Source organism: Macaca fascicularis, chromosome 16, assembly GCF_037993035.2.
Source record: "Macaca fascicularis isolate 582-1 chromosome 16, T2T-MFA8v1.1".
In the NCBI taxonomy this organism is placed as follows: Eukaryota; Metazoa; Chordata; class Mammalia; order Primates; family Cercopithecidae; genus Macaca; species Macaca fascicularis.
Window position 1 is genome coordinate 67,970,101 of NC_088390.1, and position 18,834 is coordinate 67,988,934.

Consider the following 18,834-nt stretch of genomic DNA (forward strand, 5'->3'; position numbering starts at 1 on the left):
ACGACTCAGTGCTCTCGTGCTCCCCCTAGAGGCCGCCGCGCCACCTCGGTCCTCCCAGGCTCGTGGGAGGTGCAGCTCACGTGACCACGCTCCGGTAAACTGAAGAAACAAAATGGCGGCTGAGGGCGGTTCGCAGTGTGGCCCCAGACATTCGGATTGAGCCTTCTCCCTCTAACCGCTTCTGCCAGCCGGGCCCCTCCGGCCTCCCCCCTGGGCCCGGCGCTCCCCACCTCCCGCACTGCGCTCGCCCCTCCCTATCCGCTTTCCCTTCTACCTAACGCCTCGGCTCCAACTAGAGGACGGCGGGGCAGGCTGACCAAGCAGCCCGCGGCTCCCGCTGCAGAGCGCTACGCCCCGGCCCCGCCGCCGCCGCCGCCGCCGCCGTCCATGTCCGGACGCGGGGACTCAGCTCGCGGCAACGCGTTAGCAGCCGGGCCAGGCTGAGGTGGCGCCCAAGACGCGACGTAGCTCGCCCAGGGTAGGCAGCAGTAGCCAGAGGCAACCGCAGCCACCGGCAACCCCCAGCACCAGCGGCCCGGGCCAGTGGGGGGCGGGGACGAGGAGGCGGGGGCAGCCCGGATCATTTGGCCGGGACCACCGCGGCCCGGAGGGTCGGCGACAAAGTGGTGTACAATGACCACGACAGCAAGGACGAGGAGGAAGAGGAGGAGGAAGAGGAGGACGAAGGCGACGCCGAGGAGACCCGGGAGTCTGAAGACAACTAGGAGGATGACATGGAGAAGGAGGACGATGACCGATTATCCGGAGGAGCCGGAAGCCAGCAAGGAGGACGTCAGTTACTCCACGGAAAGCAGATTCGGGAGCCATAGAACCTGCAGCAGCACTCCAGGTACCCACCCAGCGCAGTTGCTGCAGACTCCTTCCCCACCTCCTCTGCCCTACCCCCCTTGCTCCCTCTTGTGCTGTGCATCCTGTTCCGATCTCCCCCCAACCCCGCCGACCCCCAGAGGGGAAACGTGAGGGCACATCAAAGTGGCAAAAAACTAGATTTGTAAGAGGAAAGAGACGCATTGTTAAAAGTGGAGATTGCATTGTTGTAGTTTGCAAGCCACACTCGCTCGCTCTTTGTCTCCTCCGCCAACCTCCTCTTTTTTTCTTTTTTCTCCTCAGAATTTGTGCCCGTGTAGTGTCTCCACCGGGCAAGATTGAAACTTTGGCAAACACATATCCGTTGCTTTCATTTTTCTCCTCTTGTTTTGGTGTGGTTTTCCGGAATGAAAGAAGCCTCTTGTTTTGCAAACCTCTTTGCATTTCTAATGTCGTTCCTTTCGGATTTTTATTATATATCTGTTCCTTAAAAGGGAGTTAAGGATTTGGACAGATTGTGGCACACAAACACACACAAAAACATGCCTGTTTTCACACCCCTAGCTGTGGTTTTAAAATTGTGTTAAGGAAACGGATCCTTTGGGTTAGTAGGGGAACCTTATCTGGTCCTGTGTGTTTGTTTTTATTCTTCGAGTGCTAATGGGCCCGTGCAACAGTTGCTGGTAAATGATTAAAAAGCAAAGCAGAAAACCAAACAAGACCCAACCAAATTTGGTAATTCATCCGATTCAAAATTGTTTTGGTTAAATCGAATATAAAAGCACAAGAGCGCAGGAACGCGCGTCATAACTCGTTTGATCGCTTTGCCTTGCTTGGGAAATGCAGTTTCGTGTCACCTGTTGCAAAAGATGTGTAGTTGATCATCTAGACATAATTGCCGAAGATGAACTTTTGGACCAACTTCTGTCACACAGCGTCAGTATCAGATTTCTTACACAGCGACTTCTTCTTTTCACTCTATTTCTGAGGAAAAAGCCCTCCTGAAATGCGTAATGAATTTCTCCTTGGTAACCCCTCTTCTGTTTTCACATAGAAAAGTTTCTCTAGGCTGGTGCTGAGATGCATTTTGTTAAACACGCCCCGCCCCCCAAAGGCTGCTTTGCATTTAATACCTAGTTGCAGTGTAATAAATTGTGAAATTAACGTAACCGAAGCAACAACTGGCAAGACTTTTCCTTTATAATTTTGCAAATCTAGATTAGTTAAATTAGAATCTGGTTTAAAAGCATTTAAAAAATAAACTTTATGAGGAAATATTTGTGAGGAAAAAGGACGCTTTTTTCCTTGAAGTGAGGTGTGTCATGTCTTTCTCAGACTAGGGTAGTACAAGTGGTTACATTGAAAAGTTTCCGTTTTTCTATGAATGCTTACTTATTGGAGAAGTAGGGTAGTATTATATTAAGCCAAATGTAAACCCACGTAGGCTGCCCTAACATAAACTGAAAAAGGTAATTACTTTTGCCCGATGGTCAGAATCGTTGCCAGACTTGTCCTGGGAGGCTGGCTGAAGAATGAAGGGAATGAATCAAGTGTCAGGTATTTATGTCTTATATGTAGAAAGGAATACACATCAATTCTTGCCAACTTAATTTTAGTACTTTTTTTTTTTTTTTTTTTTTTTGAGACAGATTCTTGCTCTGTCACCTAGGCTGGAGTGCAATGGTGCAATCTTGTCTCACTGCAACCTCCACCTCCCGGGCTCAAGTGATTCTCCTGCCTCAGCCTCCCAAGCAGCTGGGATTACAGGCGCTCACCAGCACGCCTGGCTAATGTTTGTATTTTTAGTCGAGATGGCGTTTCACCATGTTGGCCAGGCTGGTCTTGAACTCCTGACCTCGTGATCCGCCCACCTCGGCCTTCCAAAGTGCTGGGACTACAGGCGTGAGCCACCGCACCAGGCCTAGTACGTGTTTTATAGTAATAATTTTTACCTTAAGAAATCACATGTTGGTCTTTGTACCCAGAGCCGGTAATTGAAACATGGAGACTGGATTGCATACACCCCTGGAGGAAGTTTTTTCTGGTTAGACAGAGCTGAGACATTTTGGCAGGGCAGTTCAGCTAACTTTAAGTCCTATTTGAAGGCCTCGCAAGTAATATTTAGGATTGATGGTTGTGCCTATGCTGACTTAAATTACAATTTGTAGCTAGGGGTCCTTTAAAAAAATGTGTTTACTTTTGATACTTTTTTTTTTTTTTTTGAGACGGAGTCTCGCTCTGTCGCCCAGGCTGGAGTGCAGTGGCGCGATCTCGGCTCACTGCAAGCTCCGCCTCCTGGGTTTACGCCATTCTCCTGCCTCAGCCTCCTGAGTAGCTGGGACTACAGGCGCCCGCCACCGCGCCCGGCTAATTTTTTGTATTTTTAGTAGAGACGGGGTTTCACCGTGGTCTCGATCTCCTGACCTTGTGATCCACCTGCCTCGGCCTCCCAAAGTGCTGGGATTACAGGCGTGAGCCACCGCGCCCGGCCACTTTTGATACTTTTGTGACATTTTGTTTTTCTTTTTTTGGAGGAGTTTTGCTCTTGGTGCCCAGGCTGGAGTGCAATGGTACGATCTCAGCTCACTGCAACCTCCGCCTCCCAAGTTCAAGCAGTTCTCCTGCCTCACCCTCCCGAGTAGCTGGGATTATAGGCATGCGTCACCACGCCTGGCTAATTTTGTGTTTTTAGTAGAGACCTGGTTTCTCCACATTGGTCAGGCTGGTCTCGAACTCCCGACCTCAGGTGGATTGATCTGTCTACCTTGGCCACCCAAAGTGCTGGGATTACAGGCTTGAGCCACTGTGCCCGGCCCTATTTTGTTTTTTTTTAATGACACTTGGAGCCTACTGTGTGTCTACTTGTCCTATCCGTATTTGAAATGATTAACTCTGTAGAGACAGTATTGAGCTTATTCCCCTGCAGCTCCTGTAACAGTGTTTCGCTCATAGCCGCTGCTCATCAAAGGTTGGTTGGATAAATTATTGTTAGTAGATGAGAACTTGTAATAGATGAAGTTTTGATAATTCTACAGCGGGTGTCATAACCCCTAAATATTTTGGATTTAGGAAACTAAAAATTGTCCTAATTGTTTGTTGTTGTTGTTGTTGTTGTTCTTTTCTAATTGGGTTTTGATGGACAATTTGATCAGTGAATGTTTTTATTTTATTATTTATTTATTTTTTTGAGACAGAGTCTTGCTCTGTCGCCCAGGTTGGAGTACAATGGCTCGCATGATCTTGGCTCACTGCAACCTCTGCCTCCTGGATTCAAGCAGTTCTCCTGCCTCCTCCCGAGTAGCTGGGACTACAGGTGCACGCTGCCACACCCAGCTTATTTTTTGTATTTTAGTAGAGACAGAGTTTCACCATGTTGCCCAGGCTGTTCTCGAACTCCTGAACTCAGGCAATCTGCCTGCCTCGGTCTCCCAAAGTGCTAGGATTACAGGCGTGAGTCACCTCGCCCAGCCCAGTGCATGTTTTTCATTGCAAGAGTTACTTTGTTTTTGAGTTGCTATTTCATATTGCTTGCCAGGCATTGTCGTTTGTTGGCTGTGATATTAATTCAGATGTTTTTACCTTTTGCAGCACATTATTTGTTAAGATTATGGTAAAATGGATGTGACCTTTTTTTTCCTTATTTCTTCTAAAAACAAAAGGGGGTACATGTGCAGAACGTTCAGGTTTGTTCCATAGGTGTACGTGTCCCATGGTGGATTGCTGCACCTATTGACCCGCCCTCTAAGTTGCCTCCCCTCGACCCCTCCTCCCCCGGATATGAATGTCATTTTGAGTTCTAAACTTTTAGAACATGCCCACTTGTCTCGAATGAGTAACAGCGCGTGACAGTGAGTTGTTTAGGCTCAGTACTAGTTTCATTGGTTTTATAGTCTGTACTTCCTGGGTGGAGGGCTATCAGGTAAATGTGTAGATGGAAGAAAAAAATTTTAGAAAAAATTTTAACACATTAAAAAGTATGACTGATGAATTTGAATCCTGTTGTACTGCGAAGGCTGAAAGAGGAATTTACTTTATTGGCAATTTAGAGTAATTTGATTAATTTTTATAGTTTACAGCCTTGGCTAAATTACTGACATGTGACATTCCTAACATGAGAAATAACTCACTCCTAATATAAGAAATAACTCAGTATTTTGTGGTTAATATAACTTACTACAAAGACATTAGTTGATATTACTAAAGTCATGAAAGGTTTATTTATTGAAGATTGTTTTCCTTTTATGGAAAAAATTCAAGGATGACAACTTTTTAGTATAAAATTGAAATCACCTAGTTTTGCTTAAGCTGAAGGCATATGGCTGAATAATGCTTTGATTAATTTATTTTGACTTTTTAAATTTAGGATTATTTCAGCCTGTAGGTTTTATGACGTTGCCAATATGATGAGAAGGATTGTATAGAAGTGTTTTCAATAGCCATTTGGTAAAGTTCTGACAGCACTTTGAAATTAAGCATTTGCTAACTTTAAGAAATTATATGTAAAACAGAATTGTTCTTGTGTTTCAGTCTCAGTCTTGTGTGAGACTTCTGAGAATACTTACCTGGAATTTTAAAACTTGGAACCTCTAATGACTTCATAAAACAAAAGCCCTGGTGTTATCCTGGGAGAGTTAGTGATTTATGTCCTCTAAGGATTGTGACAGTGGAGATCAGTGGCAGAGATGCCATGAGTGAACCATAGATTTACCTCAAATAGAATTTGTCACTGGTTTGACAATATTTTTCCACCAGTGTCAACTTAATATCTTTTCAGTATAATTTCTGATTGCTACAGGCGTGGTACAAAGTACAGTGGGCATTTAAAGGAAGGCGAGATTATATACCCTGTTTAAGGGGATTGGTGTGGGTATAGGCTTCCTGGATGGGCTTGTGGAGAGTAAGGACAGGCAGATGGAGGGAGGGAGCGGGAGGGAGTGGCAGGCACTGATAATAAAGTGTGGACAGTCTCAAGTAACTCGGTTTAACAAGAGCCTGAGTATGTGAATAGGAAATAAACGAATGCTTCCTTGTATGCTGTGTTGGGCAGTACCTAGAGGATCAGGCTATAGCAACTGTACTTTCCCCCTCATCTGTAGAATAAGGATGGGGCTAGACTGTGATCCTCAGACCTTTTCCCTCCTGAACACCCCGAGGGGATATGCTGTATTCCCAGCAGCACCATACGCAAACATGAAACAGAACCACATCAAATCACAGAGTTGCCGTTGAACCACTGGTGTAGCCCTTTCTCCCAAATTGAGAGAATTACTGGGGCAGTGGCCTGAAGCTCTCTCTCAAATCTATTTCATATCTGTTTAATTTTGGGTATGGGATGATCGGAAGATCTTGAAAGAGTGGGGTGTGATTTCAGAGGGATGCCACGAAGTTTAGCATAGCTTCTGTTCTGCAGGATGGATTGACAAGGACAAGATAGCTGGTGGGTTTTGTAGTTCTGAATGGAAGATCAGTCCAGGAGGTACTTTAGAGTTCTTCAGGCCTTGACACATAGAGTGTAGAGAGAGGAATGCATCACCTGTTTCTCCCTAAGAATGATAGTACTTTCAGGAACAATAGGGAGGTCAAGATTATAAGGGAAATTAATGACATCTGTTTTCAGGTATCAGTACCTCAAGAGGTTAAACATGAGAATTAAAATGAGAGCCAAAAGGGTTTTGAAAAAGTTGGGCAACATGATTTGTGAGTAGTCGAGAGGCGTGTCCTAGTTATGCAGTAATAAATAGTCTTGCATACAGTTCGTGCTTTGCTTTTCTTTCTTTCTTTTTTTTTTTTTAAGACGGAGTCTCGCCCTGTGGTGGAGGCTGGAGTACAGTGGCAGGATCTCGGCTCACTGCAAGCTCCGCCTTTCGGGTTCACGCCATTCTTCTGCCTCAGCCTCCCGAGTAGCTGGGACTATAGGACCTGCCACCATGCCTGGCTAATATTTTTTTTTTTGTATTTTTAGTAGAGATGGGGTTTCACCATGTTAGCCCGGATGGTCTTGATCTCCTGACCATGTTATCTGCCCACCTCAGCCTCCCAGAGTGCTGGGATTACAGGCGTGAGCCACCGTGCCTGGCCTTTTTTCTTTTTCTTTTTTTTTTCCGAGGCGGAGTTTCGCTCTTGTTGCCCAGGCTGGAGTGCAATGGCGAGATCTCGGCTCACCGCAACCTCCGCCTCCCGGGTTCAAGCCATTCTTCTGCCTCAGCCTCCGGAGTAGCTGGGATGACAGGCATGTGCCACCATGCCCGACTAATTTTGTATTTCTAGTAGAGACGGGGTTTCTCCATGTTGGTCAGGCTGGTCTCAAACTTCGGACCTCACCTGATCCGCCCACCTTGGCCTCCCTAAGTGCTGGGATTACAGGCCTGAGCCACCGTGCCCGGCCAGTTTGTGCTTTTCTATTGTGCTCACCCAGGGGCATGTTTGGAAGTTTGTATTGAAACGTGTATAACAGGACTGGGGATGTTAAGACCAGGAGCTCTGGTCTCTTCTGTTAGGTCCTCCTCTCCTCAGTCCTCAAGACCCCGTGTCTTCCCTTTGACTAAAGACCCGTAATGGTGGAGACATGGGGGTGAGAGAGTGGTAGTCATGGTGGGCAAGTGGTAATCTGGGTGACCCAGGAGCAAATCCTAGCTGATGCCCTTTTCTCTTCCTGCTCCTTAGCCAGGCTTGAATCCCTCCTCCTGGGAGATCTTCCCTGAGTCCTGTTGCGCACCTTGTTCTTCCTTTTCTTTGAGTGCCTGTTGACAGTGGCTATGATCTCAGCACGAGCTTAACACTGACACTAATTATTCTAATTTTTTTTTTTCTTTTGAGATGGAGTCTCACTCTGTCGCCAAGGCTGGAGTGTAGTGACACAATCTCAGCTCACTGCAACCTCTGCCTCCCGGGTTCAAGTGATTCTCCTGCCTCAGCCCCCTGAGTGGCTGGTACTACAGGTGCCCACCACCACACCTGGCTAATTTTTGTACTTTTTAACAGAGACAGGGTTTTACCATATTGACCAGGTGGCTCTTGAACTCCTGACCTAGTGATCCACCTGCCTCGGCTTCCCGAAGTGCTGGGATTATAGGCAGGAGCCACCGCGCCCAGCCTCTAATTTTTTTCATGCTTTTGGTTCTTTAACAAGATAAGCATGGGAGGCAGCATGTTTCTTAACTTAAAAAAAAATTTACACATTAAAATGCACTTTAAAAGATTGAAAGTGACCATATAGAAAGAATTAAAATGCACATAATTAAATATAATTATAATGTTTTAATTGTTTTGTCTGCTGGTATATATCTAAATTTTTTATATTTTTCTAGATATATTCAAATATTATTTTGCTATTGTCACATTTTAAAAACATTGACAGTAATAGTTAACATTTATTGAACATCTTTTAAATTGCTGAATGATTTTCAAGCAATATTTATGAAAATTCAATTTTTAAAAGGTAACAGCTTCATGGAGATGTAATTTACATATTGTAAAATGTACCCTTGTAAAGTATATACTTTAGTGTTTTTTTTAGCTTATTGACAGAGTTGTGCATCCATTAACACTACCTAATTCCAGCAAGTTTTTATGCCCCCGCAAAAGAAGCCCATACCTATAGCAGTCACTCCCTGTTCTTCACCTCCCTCCTGCTCACCCCCTGGCAGCCACTAATCTACTTTCATTCTCTGTTGATTTGCCTCTTATGGACATTTCTTATTAAGTGGAACCATATAATGTATGGCTTCTGTCATTTAGCCTAATGTTTTCAAGGTTTATGCATATCGTAGCATGTTTCAGTACTATATTTGAATAACACTTCATTGTATGGCTATACCACTTTTTTTTTTTTTTTTTTTTCCTCATGGAGACAGGGTCTTGCAATGCTCAAACTCCTGGGCTCAGGCTTCCTGCCTCAGCCTTCCAGCCTCCAGAGTAGCTAGGGTTACAGGCACACACCTCTGTGCCCAGAGACCATGTTTTGCTTATCCATTTCATAAGTTCATGAACATCTGAACTGTTTCTACTTTCTGGCTATTATGAATAATGCTGCTGAGTACATTTGTGTGCATGTTTTTATCTATACATATGTTTTCATTTCTCTTAGGTATATAACTAGGATTATTTGCTGGATTATTGCAAATTCAATTTTAATTTTTTTTTTTTTTTGACACAGTCTCACTCTGTCACCCAGGCCAGAGTACAGTGGCATGACCATGGCTCACTGCAACCTCTGCCTCCTGGGTTCAAGCGATTCTCCTGCCTCAGTCTCCTGAATAGCTGGGACTACAGGTGTGTGCCACCATGCTTGGCTAATTTTTGTATTTTTAGTAGAAGGGGGTTTCACCGTGTTGGCCAGGCTGGTCTCGAACTTCTGACCTCAAGTGATCCACCTGCCTTGGCCTCCCAAAGTGCTGGGATTACAGGTGTGAGCCACTGCACCTGGCAGAAAATAATTCAGCAGTTAGAATGAATCCTTAATGATAGATTGGTTAGGCTGGGATGTGGTGAGGGGGAGACAAGGAGTCAAGGATGAACGGACTTCTGAATCTCCTGTTTGAAATGTTTGTTCCCCGGTGCCGTAAAGAAATAGCACTTGAACATTAATTTATTTAGTAAGGCCATTTTTACTTCCTGCAGAAAGGGTACACTCGCCAGCAGTTTTGCCATGAGAGTACACTGAACAAAGAAGACAGGGTCATTTATAACCTGACACGTCTACCCTACTGCTGTGTCCCGTTTCCATTGGCTGGAACGGGACCTCACATTCTGTATTTGTCCCGATCGGCTAGTAACTTAGAACTTTTTAAAAGAGGCAAAGGTAACTTAGTAACTTAGAACTTTTTAAAAGAGGCAAAGGTAGAGGGAAACAAAGGAAGGAGGAAGTAACTTGTGGAATGATGAGAAAGGTAAAAACACTTTTAAATAAGGAAGAGGAACAGGCTATGACCTAATGCTTGCTTGGACCAGTATAAGCAAGCCAGGGCAAATATTTAGGCTACATTGTGGGAGCTAAGAACATAAAGCACATTTATTTCTTTATTATGGCTAGCAGATATTTAAGAATGTTAGCACAGGTCTTTGAATAAATTTTGCTTCTAAGAGAAGTTACTATTTATTCCTAATTAGACAAGGAGAAAAGTATTTGAAGAGGAACCTTTACTTTTTACATCTCTCTTATTTCTCTTTTCCTTATTCACTCCTTATTTCTTCTCTTCATCTCAAATTGATCTAGATTTCTTTGTAGTTCTCACACACCTAACTCCTAGTCACCCATCCATCACCTTCTCCAGCCTGCCGTCTCTGATCACCATTCCCTGTACCCGCAGGTGGGGCTGAGTTCCTTTGGTTCCCACCCCCTTAACCTCCAGGACCATGTGCATTAATTATTTCAGTTTCCAAATATTTGGGGATTTTTTAGATATCTTTCTGTTACTGATTTCTAATTTCATTTCATTTTGTTCAGAGAGCATACTTTGTATGACTTTAATTTTGCAAAACATTTTTAGAGGTTTTGTACCCCAAAATTTTATCAGTCTAAGGAATGTTCCATATGTAGTTGAAAAGAATTTTGTATTCTGCTTTTGTTAGGTGGAGTATTGCATGAATATCAGTTAGGTCAAGTTTGTTGATAGTGTTATTAAGATCTGTCTTTCTACTTGTTCTGTTGATCACTGAGAGAAGTGTTGAAGTCGACAGCTATTATGAAGGATTTGTCTGTTTCTCCTTGAAGTTCTCGCAATCTTCATGTATTTTGAGGCTCTGTATTCATGTATTTTGAGGCTTCTTCCTAAAGTCCATATACCTTTAGGAAGGATTGTTTTATCCTCTTACTTATTTAACCTCTGTATCTATATCTTTATCTGTTAAGACGTGGAACTGAAATGGCCTGTTAATGATCTGGCCCTTCCTTCATTACACCCTACTTTGGGCAGGGAATGTCCCATTCAGTCTCTGTAGTGCCTGGTTAAATCTCTTGAATGCAGTAGGCAGCACAGGTAATTGTGGAACTGAATGTTGAGTCAAAGCCTGAGGATTGTTTTCACCCTCTCTACTGTCCAGTATGGTAGCTACTAGCCACATGTGGAGAGTTAAATTAATTGAAACTAGGCCAGGCGTGGTGGCTCACACCTGTAGTCTCAATACTTTGGGAGGCTGAGGTGGGAAATCACTTGAGGCAGCAGTTCAAGGTGAGCCTGAGCAACAAGGTTTTGTAAAAACCCTGTTTTCACAAAAGAATTAAAATAGTTGGGCATAGGATGGCGTGCCTGTAGTCCTACCTATTTGGGAGGCTGAGGTGGGAGGATTGCTTGAGGCCAGGAGTTTGAGGCTCTAGTCATCTATGAACTGTGACACCACACTCCAGCCTGGATGACAGGGTTAGAACCCATCTCTTAAAAAAAAAAATTAAGTAAAATGAAAACTTCAGTTTCTCCAGTGGCACTAGCTATTATACGTTCATTTCAAGTGCTCTGTATTCACGTGTATTGCACCACACAAATGTAGAGCATTTGGGGCATTTCACATCATTGCAGAAAGTTCCCCTGGACTCATTGTAGGCAGTCTGCCTCTGTTAGACTAGTGAGAATTTACCTAACATCTCTTTTTTTTCTAGCCTTGTATTTGCCCTAAATCCTGCACAGCTTGGGTAGCCCCAGCGATCTGGCTGAGTGAGGTCCTCCTTTGTGGAGACTCTGGGCCCTGCATTATTTGTGTATGTGATGGTACCGCATTTCTGCAATAAGATTTGGGGTCATGCGTGAGATGACTTTCCATTATTTGTTGTTCTTTGTGGTAGGGTGAAGAGGCAGTCAGTTAACACATAATTAGAAAATCTGCCACAGTCCTGGTAAAATTAAGCTAAGAGTCATATATATAGGCCAGAAGGGAAGGAAGGATTAGGATTCAGAGACTTTTGGTTGAGAAATTAAATTTGATAACTCAGAGAATTTCAGTGTTATAAAAGTGTAAATGTTGATACACAAACTGAATTGTGAGATGTTAGTATGTCCTAGTGTGTCTGGATTCTCCTATATAAAACCTCTTTCTCAGGAGTCTCGGCCAAATTATCTATGGAACGCTAAGAAAGAGATTTGCTAAGAAAGTTATGCTTAGACTCCTCTCTACTCATGGATATGTTCTGTAATTCACACACTTGGGAAACGGCATGGCCATGTGATTCATACCCAATGGCAACATTCAGTAGGTGCAGTTTATGTATTTTACTAGAAATATGGCTTCCTGCTCGATTTCAGAATGTTCATAGTGCCTCTTTTGAGGTCTGTGTGTATATTTTATTTATAGACGTTAAAAAGTATTTCAGAAATGCATATATTAATCTGTGTGGAATTTATTTTGTCCTTGGACCAAGAAGTGGTCCAACACTTAAAACAGTGAATAACATCTTAGCCCATCCTAAAACAATCCTTCCTAAAGGTTTATGAACTTAATAACAGAGCCTCAAAATACATGAGGACTCAGAACTCCAAGGAGAACCAGACACATCCTTAACAATATTGTAGACTTCAACACTCTTCTCACAGTAATCAAGAGAACAAGTAGACAGAAAGAAAGTGCACTTTTCCGTGTTTTTGTAGACATCAAAATTATTTCACACACTTCTGAAAGTCTCATTCAGTAAGTTACTCATGTCTCCACCTTATGACTGTACTGTGCTTTCAAAGTGCTGTGCAAAGAATAAAAAGTTTTAAAGTGGCTTTGCTGTAATTTCAGATACATATTTGAACTTTTGAGTCTGAATTATCCAGGTGAAATGCATTGGATCTCTGATCCTCTGTAAACTGGGAAGATTACCTTCCTCCAGGTATGCTGGTTGTCCTTAACTGCCTTAATGGCATGAATTGTGAATCTTCTCTGTGTCGGAAGAAACCTAACAGTGGAGATTGTTTATGGCAAGGGTCACAAATTTACATGCTCAGAAGGTTAGGACCCTCTGTAAGGTAAAGACATGAAGTGCCCCCTTCTTTATTAACACATAACTGCATTTGCTGATATCTATTTGCCTAGAATTCAGGCCCTTTTTGCTGTTACAGACAGCGCTGTCCTAAATGTGCTAGAGAAGTATCTTTAGTCACTTAAGCTGGTGTTTCTGTGGAGTAGGTTCCTAGGAGTGGGACTGGATTGTTGGGTTACAGTCTGTGCCATTTAGAAGACTGAACCAGATTATACTCTCAGCATCTGTTTGTTTTTAAACCTTCCCTAGTCTGTGCTTATGTGTTTTTCTTCTTTTGTTTTTTATTTATTTATTTTTTTTGAGATGGAGTCTCACTCTGTCACCCAGGATGGAGTGCACCGGTATGATCTTGGCTCACTGCAACCTCCACCTCTGAGGTTCAAGCAGTTCGCCTGCCTCCTGCCTACCACCACACACAGCCAATTTTTAGTTGTTGTTTTTTTTTTAATTTTTAAAAAAATTTTTAGTAGAGACAGGGTTTCACCATGTTGCCCAGGCTGGTCTCAAACTCCTGACCTCAAGTGATCTGCCCATCTTGGCCTCTCAAAGTACTGGGATTACAGATGTGAGCCACTGTGCCCGGCCTCTTTTTGAGAATAGTCTTACTTTGTCGCCCAGGCTGGAGTGCAGTAGAATGATCTTGGCTCACTGCAACCTCCGCCTCCTAGTTCAAGCTATTCTTGTGCCTGAGACTCCCAAGTAGCTGGGATCACAGGTGTGTGCCACCACACTTGGCTAATTTTGTATTTTTAGTAGAGATGGGGTTTCACCACATTGGCCAGGCTGTTCTTGAACCCCTGGCCTCCACCTGCCTTGGCCTCCTAAAGTGCTGGGATTACAGGCATGGGCCATCGTGTCTAGCCAATAAAACTTTTTTCGGTGAGTGATTCCAGCCCTTGATGCATAGGAGGGTAGGGTCTGTAGGAGTGTAGCCTTAACTGATGAATCTGAAAGCTCTGGGTGATGTGAGCATGTGCCAGGTTCCTGGCTTGTATCTGCCTCTAGTACTTCAGGAACTTCCCAACTAGATGGAGGCAGTAAAAATGGGCTCTGCCAGGATGTACCTGTAACAGAGCCATTCAACCATACCCTTGTGCTGTCTGCCTTTAATCACGAAGATTATGAGCTAAGAATGTGGATGCATTTTTATTTTTTAAACATGTAGCAATTATCACTCAGATAGGCATCTTAAATCTATTTGTTTTGGTTGGATTTAAGACCGTTGTCATTCTTTATGAAAAGGAAGATAGTCCAGATTGCTATTCAGAAGGCTGTGTCAGATGCATTCCAGAGACTGTTGATTATGGTTCTAGGTAAAACTTTCTCAATCGTCGTTGAAGTACTTCAGTTTCAATGAGCACATAAATGCATTTTGAAAAGTTAATTGGATAAAAATATCAATGGATAAAAATATTGATGGATAAAACACTCCCTAGTATGCTTTCATTTGCTAAATTATTTCACAGCAACAGGCTCAAATTTGTTCTTTGTGACATTTGTAGGAAAAATGACAGCAAATATTGTCCCTAGTTTATAGATGTGAAAGGACTTGCCTCAGTTCATACAGAAAATGTTTGAGGCAGGTCTTCTTTAATTGCATGCCCATCATACAGAATAGTGATTATAAGCCTCGGACACATGGATTTGAGTCCTAACTCTGTCTCTTAGATTTTTTAATGCAATTTTAGATCTTATGGCCAGAGAGATTTGAAGATATTTAATATCTCTAAGCTGCAATCTTTATCTGCAAACTGGGGTTAGTAAGCCAGTCAAGCTTCTGGGGGATATTGTAAGACAAAATGAGACGACAAATGTCAAAACTCAGAACTGTACTTACAAGGTAAGCAGATAGAATATGCTGTTATTGTCATTGCTGTTTTCTCTCTGAATAAATACACTCTCAGCTGAAGAGTTTATTAGATTATGTTTTCCGAATCGAGAATTCTCTTCCCGCTTTCATTTCTGGCACTGACATATTGGCCAAATATGATTCTCATACAATAATCAGCTGCTTTGCTGTGAGCCTTGGAAGTGGTCGTGCTGTTGTATGGCATTGCTTGTATTCCCTGTTCCGTTCTACAGTGGTGCAGATGTCATAGCCTGTGCCCGAAGGAAACATGGTGTTTAGCAAAGAGTCCCTGAACGGAGTTGCTCTTCTGCTTCACAGCCCTGAAGGATTAGAGATTGAGAGATCCTAATTAAGTTACTACGGATTTTTATTTGCTTGTAAGAGGTGGCCATGATTGCTCTCAGCTTTCCAACCTGGGCAGCCCTTCTAGTGGAAGTCTTACTTCCTTGGTCATCAACTGTCAAGTCTGAGTAACAACCTTTAATAACGAAGCTAAATGTGTGGGTTGTCCCCCTCTCCCTAGTATGCAGAGGTATCCTTTGCACACACTCAAAACTTCTTAGACCAAAAGCCCTTATAGCTGTAGTTTTCCTTGAAGGAAATTGTATTGTCTATAGAGTACGTGGGCCATTTTCTTCCCATAAAATGTTCGAATGTTCTATCTCTGAGGGTTTGTTCATTGTATCTGGTGGCATTTTGGTTCTCAGGGAGTAGACACCTAGCTGTGCTTCTAACGTGAAGTGTCTACTAGCCCCGTGGTCTCTGTTTTGGATTTGAACTTACTTCAGCCCCCCACCTGATGCCTTACCATTTAATCATATTGTGATTCAACATTTTTGTTTCCACATTTCTTATTTCCTATGTTATTATTCCTTAGTTCCTATCTGTAACATCGTAAAGTACTTTGACCCAAACACAGTTAATATTTCACACATATGTTAAAAACTGAGGTGTGAGACTGGACATGGTGACTCACACCTGAAATCTCAGTACTCTGGGAGGCCAAGACAGAAGGATCACTTCAAGCCAGGAGTTCGAGACCAGCCTGGAAAACAAAGTGGGATCATGTCTCTAAAAAAGAGAATTAGCTGGGCACAGTGGTGTAGTCCCTGATATTCTGGAGGATGAAGCAGGAGGATGACTTGAGCCCAGGAATTCCAGGCTACAGTGAGCTACAATAGTGCCACTGTACTCCAGCCTGGGTGACAGAGTGAGACCCTGTCTCCAAAAAAAGAAAAAAAAAAAAGAAAGAAAAAAAAATCGAAGTGCATGATGAGGAGATGAGGAAACCCAGGAAAATGCTCTTATTTTCTGCTTTTAGAAACCAAAAGAATGTCTCATTGTGGGCTGCTACCATTATATGCAGGACATTTTAGAATGAAAAAGATTCTGAATTGATCTTTGCTAACTTTATTTCAGAAAGTAGTAAAATAGTTGTGGCATACAGACCCAGTGAAGAGATTGTAAATGTCAGATGGGAAGAAGAACTACACGGTTTAATTCAAGTATGTGGAGATAAAAACTCAGGAGTAACAGGGCCGGGTGCAGTGGCTCACACCTGTAATGTCAGTGCTTTGGGAGGCCAAGGCGGGAGGATCACCTGAGGTCGGGAGTTCAAGACCAGCCTAACCAACATGGAGAAATGGTGGCGCATGCATATAATCCCAGCTACTCAGGAGGCTGAGGCAGGAGAATCGCTTGAACCCGGGAGGCGGAGGTTGCAGTGAGTCGAGATCACGCCATTGCACTCCAGCCTGGGCAACAAGAGTGAAACTCTATCTCAAAAAACAAACAGGCTGGGCGCGGTGGCTCAAACCTGTAATCCTGGCACTTTGGGAGGCAGAGGTGGGCGGATCATGAGGTCAGGAGTTCAAGACCAGCCCGGCCAACATGGTGAAACCCTGTCTCTACTAAAAATACAAAAATTTGCCAGGTGTGGTGGCAGGCCCCTGTAATCACCGCTACTTGGGAAGCTGAGGCAGGAAAATCACTTGAACCCAGGAGGCAGAGGTTGCAGTGAGCCGAGATCATTCCACTGCACTCCTATCTGGGTGACAGAGCAAGACTCCGTTTTGAGAAAGAAAATAAATAAATAAATAAAAACAACTCAAGGGTCAGATAACATGTCCAGTATAACCATAATTCAAAATAAGCAGCAGAATTTGGAGGATAATTTCCTTCATTCTCAGGAAAATGTGAAACTCCGAAACTGCTTTTTGAGTGCAGGGTATTTCTGGGGCTTTTCCTAAAGTTTTGACCCTTGGCTCTTTCCCCTTATTTGGAGTTTGGAGACAGAACTGAGGACTGTGTTACTACAGCTGTGGACATAGGAGAGGGGTTAGTCTCCCCCGGCCCCAGGAGTAAGGGAAGCTGGGCTGCTTGAACACAGGCCTTTTTAGAACTCCCTTCAAACAGAATCCCAGAGATGTGGGGAGTTGTAAGTGGCCTTAAGACTGATTGTACTACAGCTTTTGAAAACGATAATGCCTTTCAAATATGGCTTATTACCTGGATCTCAGTATCTCCCATGTACCTTGGGTGGAATATTTTGCTGAAGATCTTTCTGTGAATCATTTACAGTCGTGTGCTGCAAAGCGAAGTTTAGGTCAACAATAGACCACATATATGATGGTGGTTCTATAAGAGGTATACCATTTTTATCCTTTTTTATTTTATTATTATTATTATTATTTTTTGAGATGGAGTCTCACTCTGTTGCCCAGGCTGGAGTGCAGTGGTGCAATCTCAGCTCACTGCAACCTCCACTTCCCGGGTTCAAATAATTCTCCTACCTCAGCCTCCTGAGTAGCTAGGATTATAGGCACGCACCACCACACTCAGCTAATTTTTGTATTTTTAGTAGAGACTGTTTTTTGCCATGTTGGCCAGGCTGGTCTCAAACTTCTGACCTCAGGTGATCCACCTACCTCAGTGTCCCAAACTGCTGGGATTACAGGCATGAGCCACTGCACCGGCCCCCATTTTTATCTTTTATACAGTATTTTAACTATACCTTTTCTAGGTTTACATACACAAATACCTGCCATTGTGTGACAGTTGCCTTTAGTATTCAGTACAGTAACATACAGTACAGGTTTGTAGCCTAGGAGTCATAGGCCATACCACATAGCCTAGGTGTGCTGTGGGTTACACCACCTAGGTTTGTATAAGTATACGCCATGATGTTAGCACAATGGTGAAATCACCCAATGACACATTTCTCAAGCTCCTCACATGGCAAGCAACGCATGACTGCATATGAAAGCTCTTAAATAGGGATTGTCTAAATCTCAAAACACTAATTTACTACATATGGAATGTTTTTTTATTAAAAAAAAAAAGTATCATTTCAGTGGGAACTTAACTTGAGGCTACAGTGTTTTATTTAACTTTCACCCCAAAGTTGTGAAGTGTTTTGAAGTTTTTCCCTGTAAAATAATTATTTTAATTCAATTTAAATAAAACCCACCAAGGAAGCTTTAAGCTTTAAGAAGTCTAGCTTCCTGTGAAATATTAGAGGAAGTCAGCACTGATTTCAGGAATCTGATTATAACAATAGATCCATGCCTAAATGAGGCGAATCTTGGAATCTCTTCAATTTTAGTTTAGTTTTTTGAGACGGAGTTTCTCTCCTGTTGCCAAGGCTGGAATGCAATGTTGTGATCTCGGCTCACTGCAACCTCTGCCTCCCAGGTTCAAGCGATTGTCCTGCTTCAGCCTCCCGAGTAGCTGAGATTACAGGTATGCACCACCACACCTGGCTAATTTTGTATTTTTAGTACAGATGGAGTTTCACCATGTTAGTCAGTCTGGTCTCGAACTTCTGACCTCAGTGATCCACTCACCTTGGCCTCCCAGAGTTCTGGGATTATGGGTGTGAGCCACTGTGCACGGCCCCCCTTCAATTTAAAAACCATCACTATGCACCCTATGCCTCTGCTAGGCACTGGAATAAGATGAAACATCTTGGAGTTTACATGCTGATAATTGTGCCAGACAGTAATAAAATAGGTAAGAATGGCTGTGGGGGAAGTCAGCTGGGTCCTAGTTATAGTCGAATTTCAGGAAATTATTTAACATGTTGACTTTAACAACCTAAGCCTCTTCTCCATGTGTGCACACAGGGTAGATCTCTGAAAGGTGGCGCTGTAACTTCTAGGGTAATGGCTGTGTTGAGTCAAGGCAGGATGACAGTTCAGCCTAA

At 43.2% G+C, this 18,834-nt stretch overlaps 1 protein-coding gene across 19 annotated transcripts in view; it reads left to right on the top strand.

Annotated features, from left to right (window-relative positions):
* Positions 1 to 18,834, top strand: part of LOC135967731 (leucine-rich repeat-containing protein 37A3-like) — a 99,058-nt gene that overhangs the window by 37,278 nt on the left and 42,946 nt on the right. For 17 of the 19 annotated variants that reach the window (XR_012425994.1, XR_012425995.1, XR_012425996.1 and 14 more), the window contains exon 1: positions 99 to 850. The exons of 1 other annotated variant lie outside the window; for it this stretch is intronic. Coding sequence is in view for 3 of the 18 variants with exons in the window: in XM_065531794.1 (XP_065387866.1) it covers positions 634 to 850 (217 nt within the window). In the remaining 15 variants the exon portion in view is untranslated. Of the gene's footprint in view, positions 1 to 98; positions 851 to 18,834 lie in introns of those variants that run through there. One more of the 19 variants, XM_065531793.2, reaches the window with a different exon arrangement.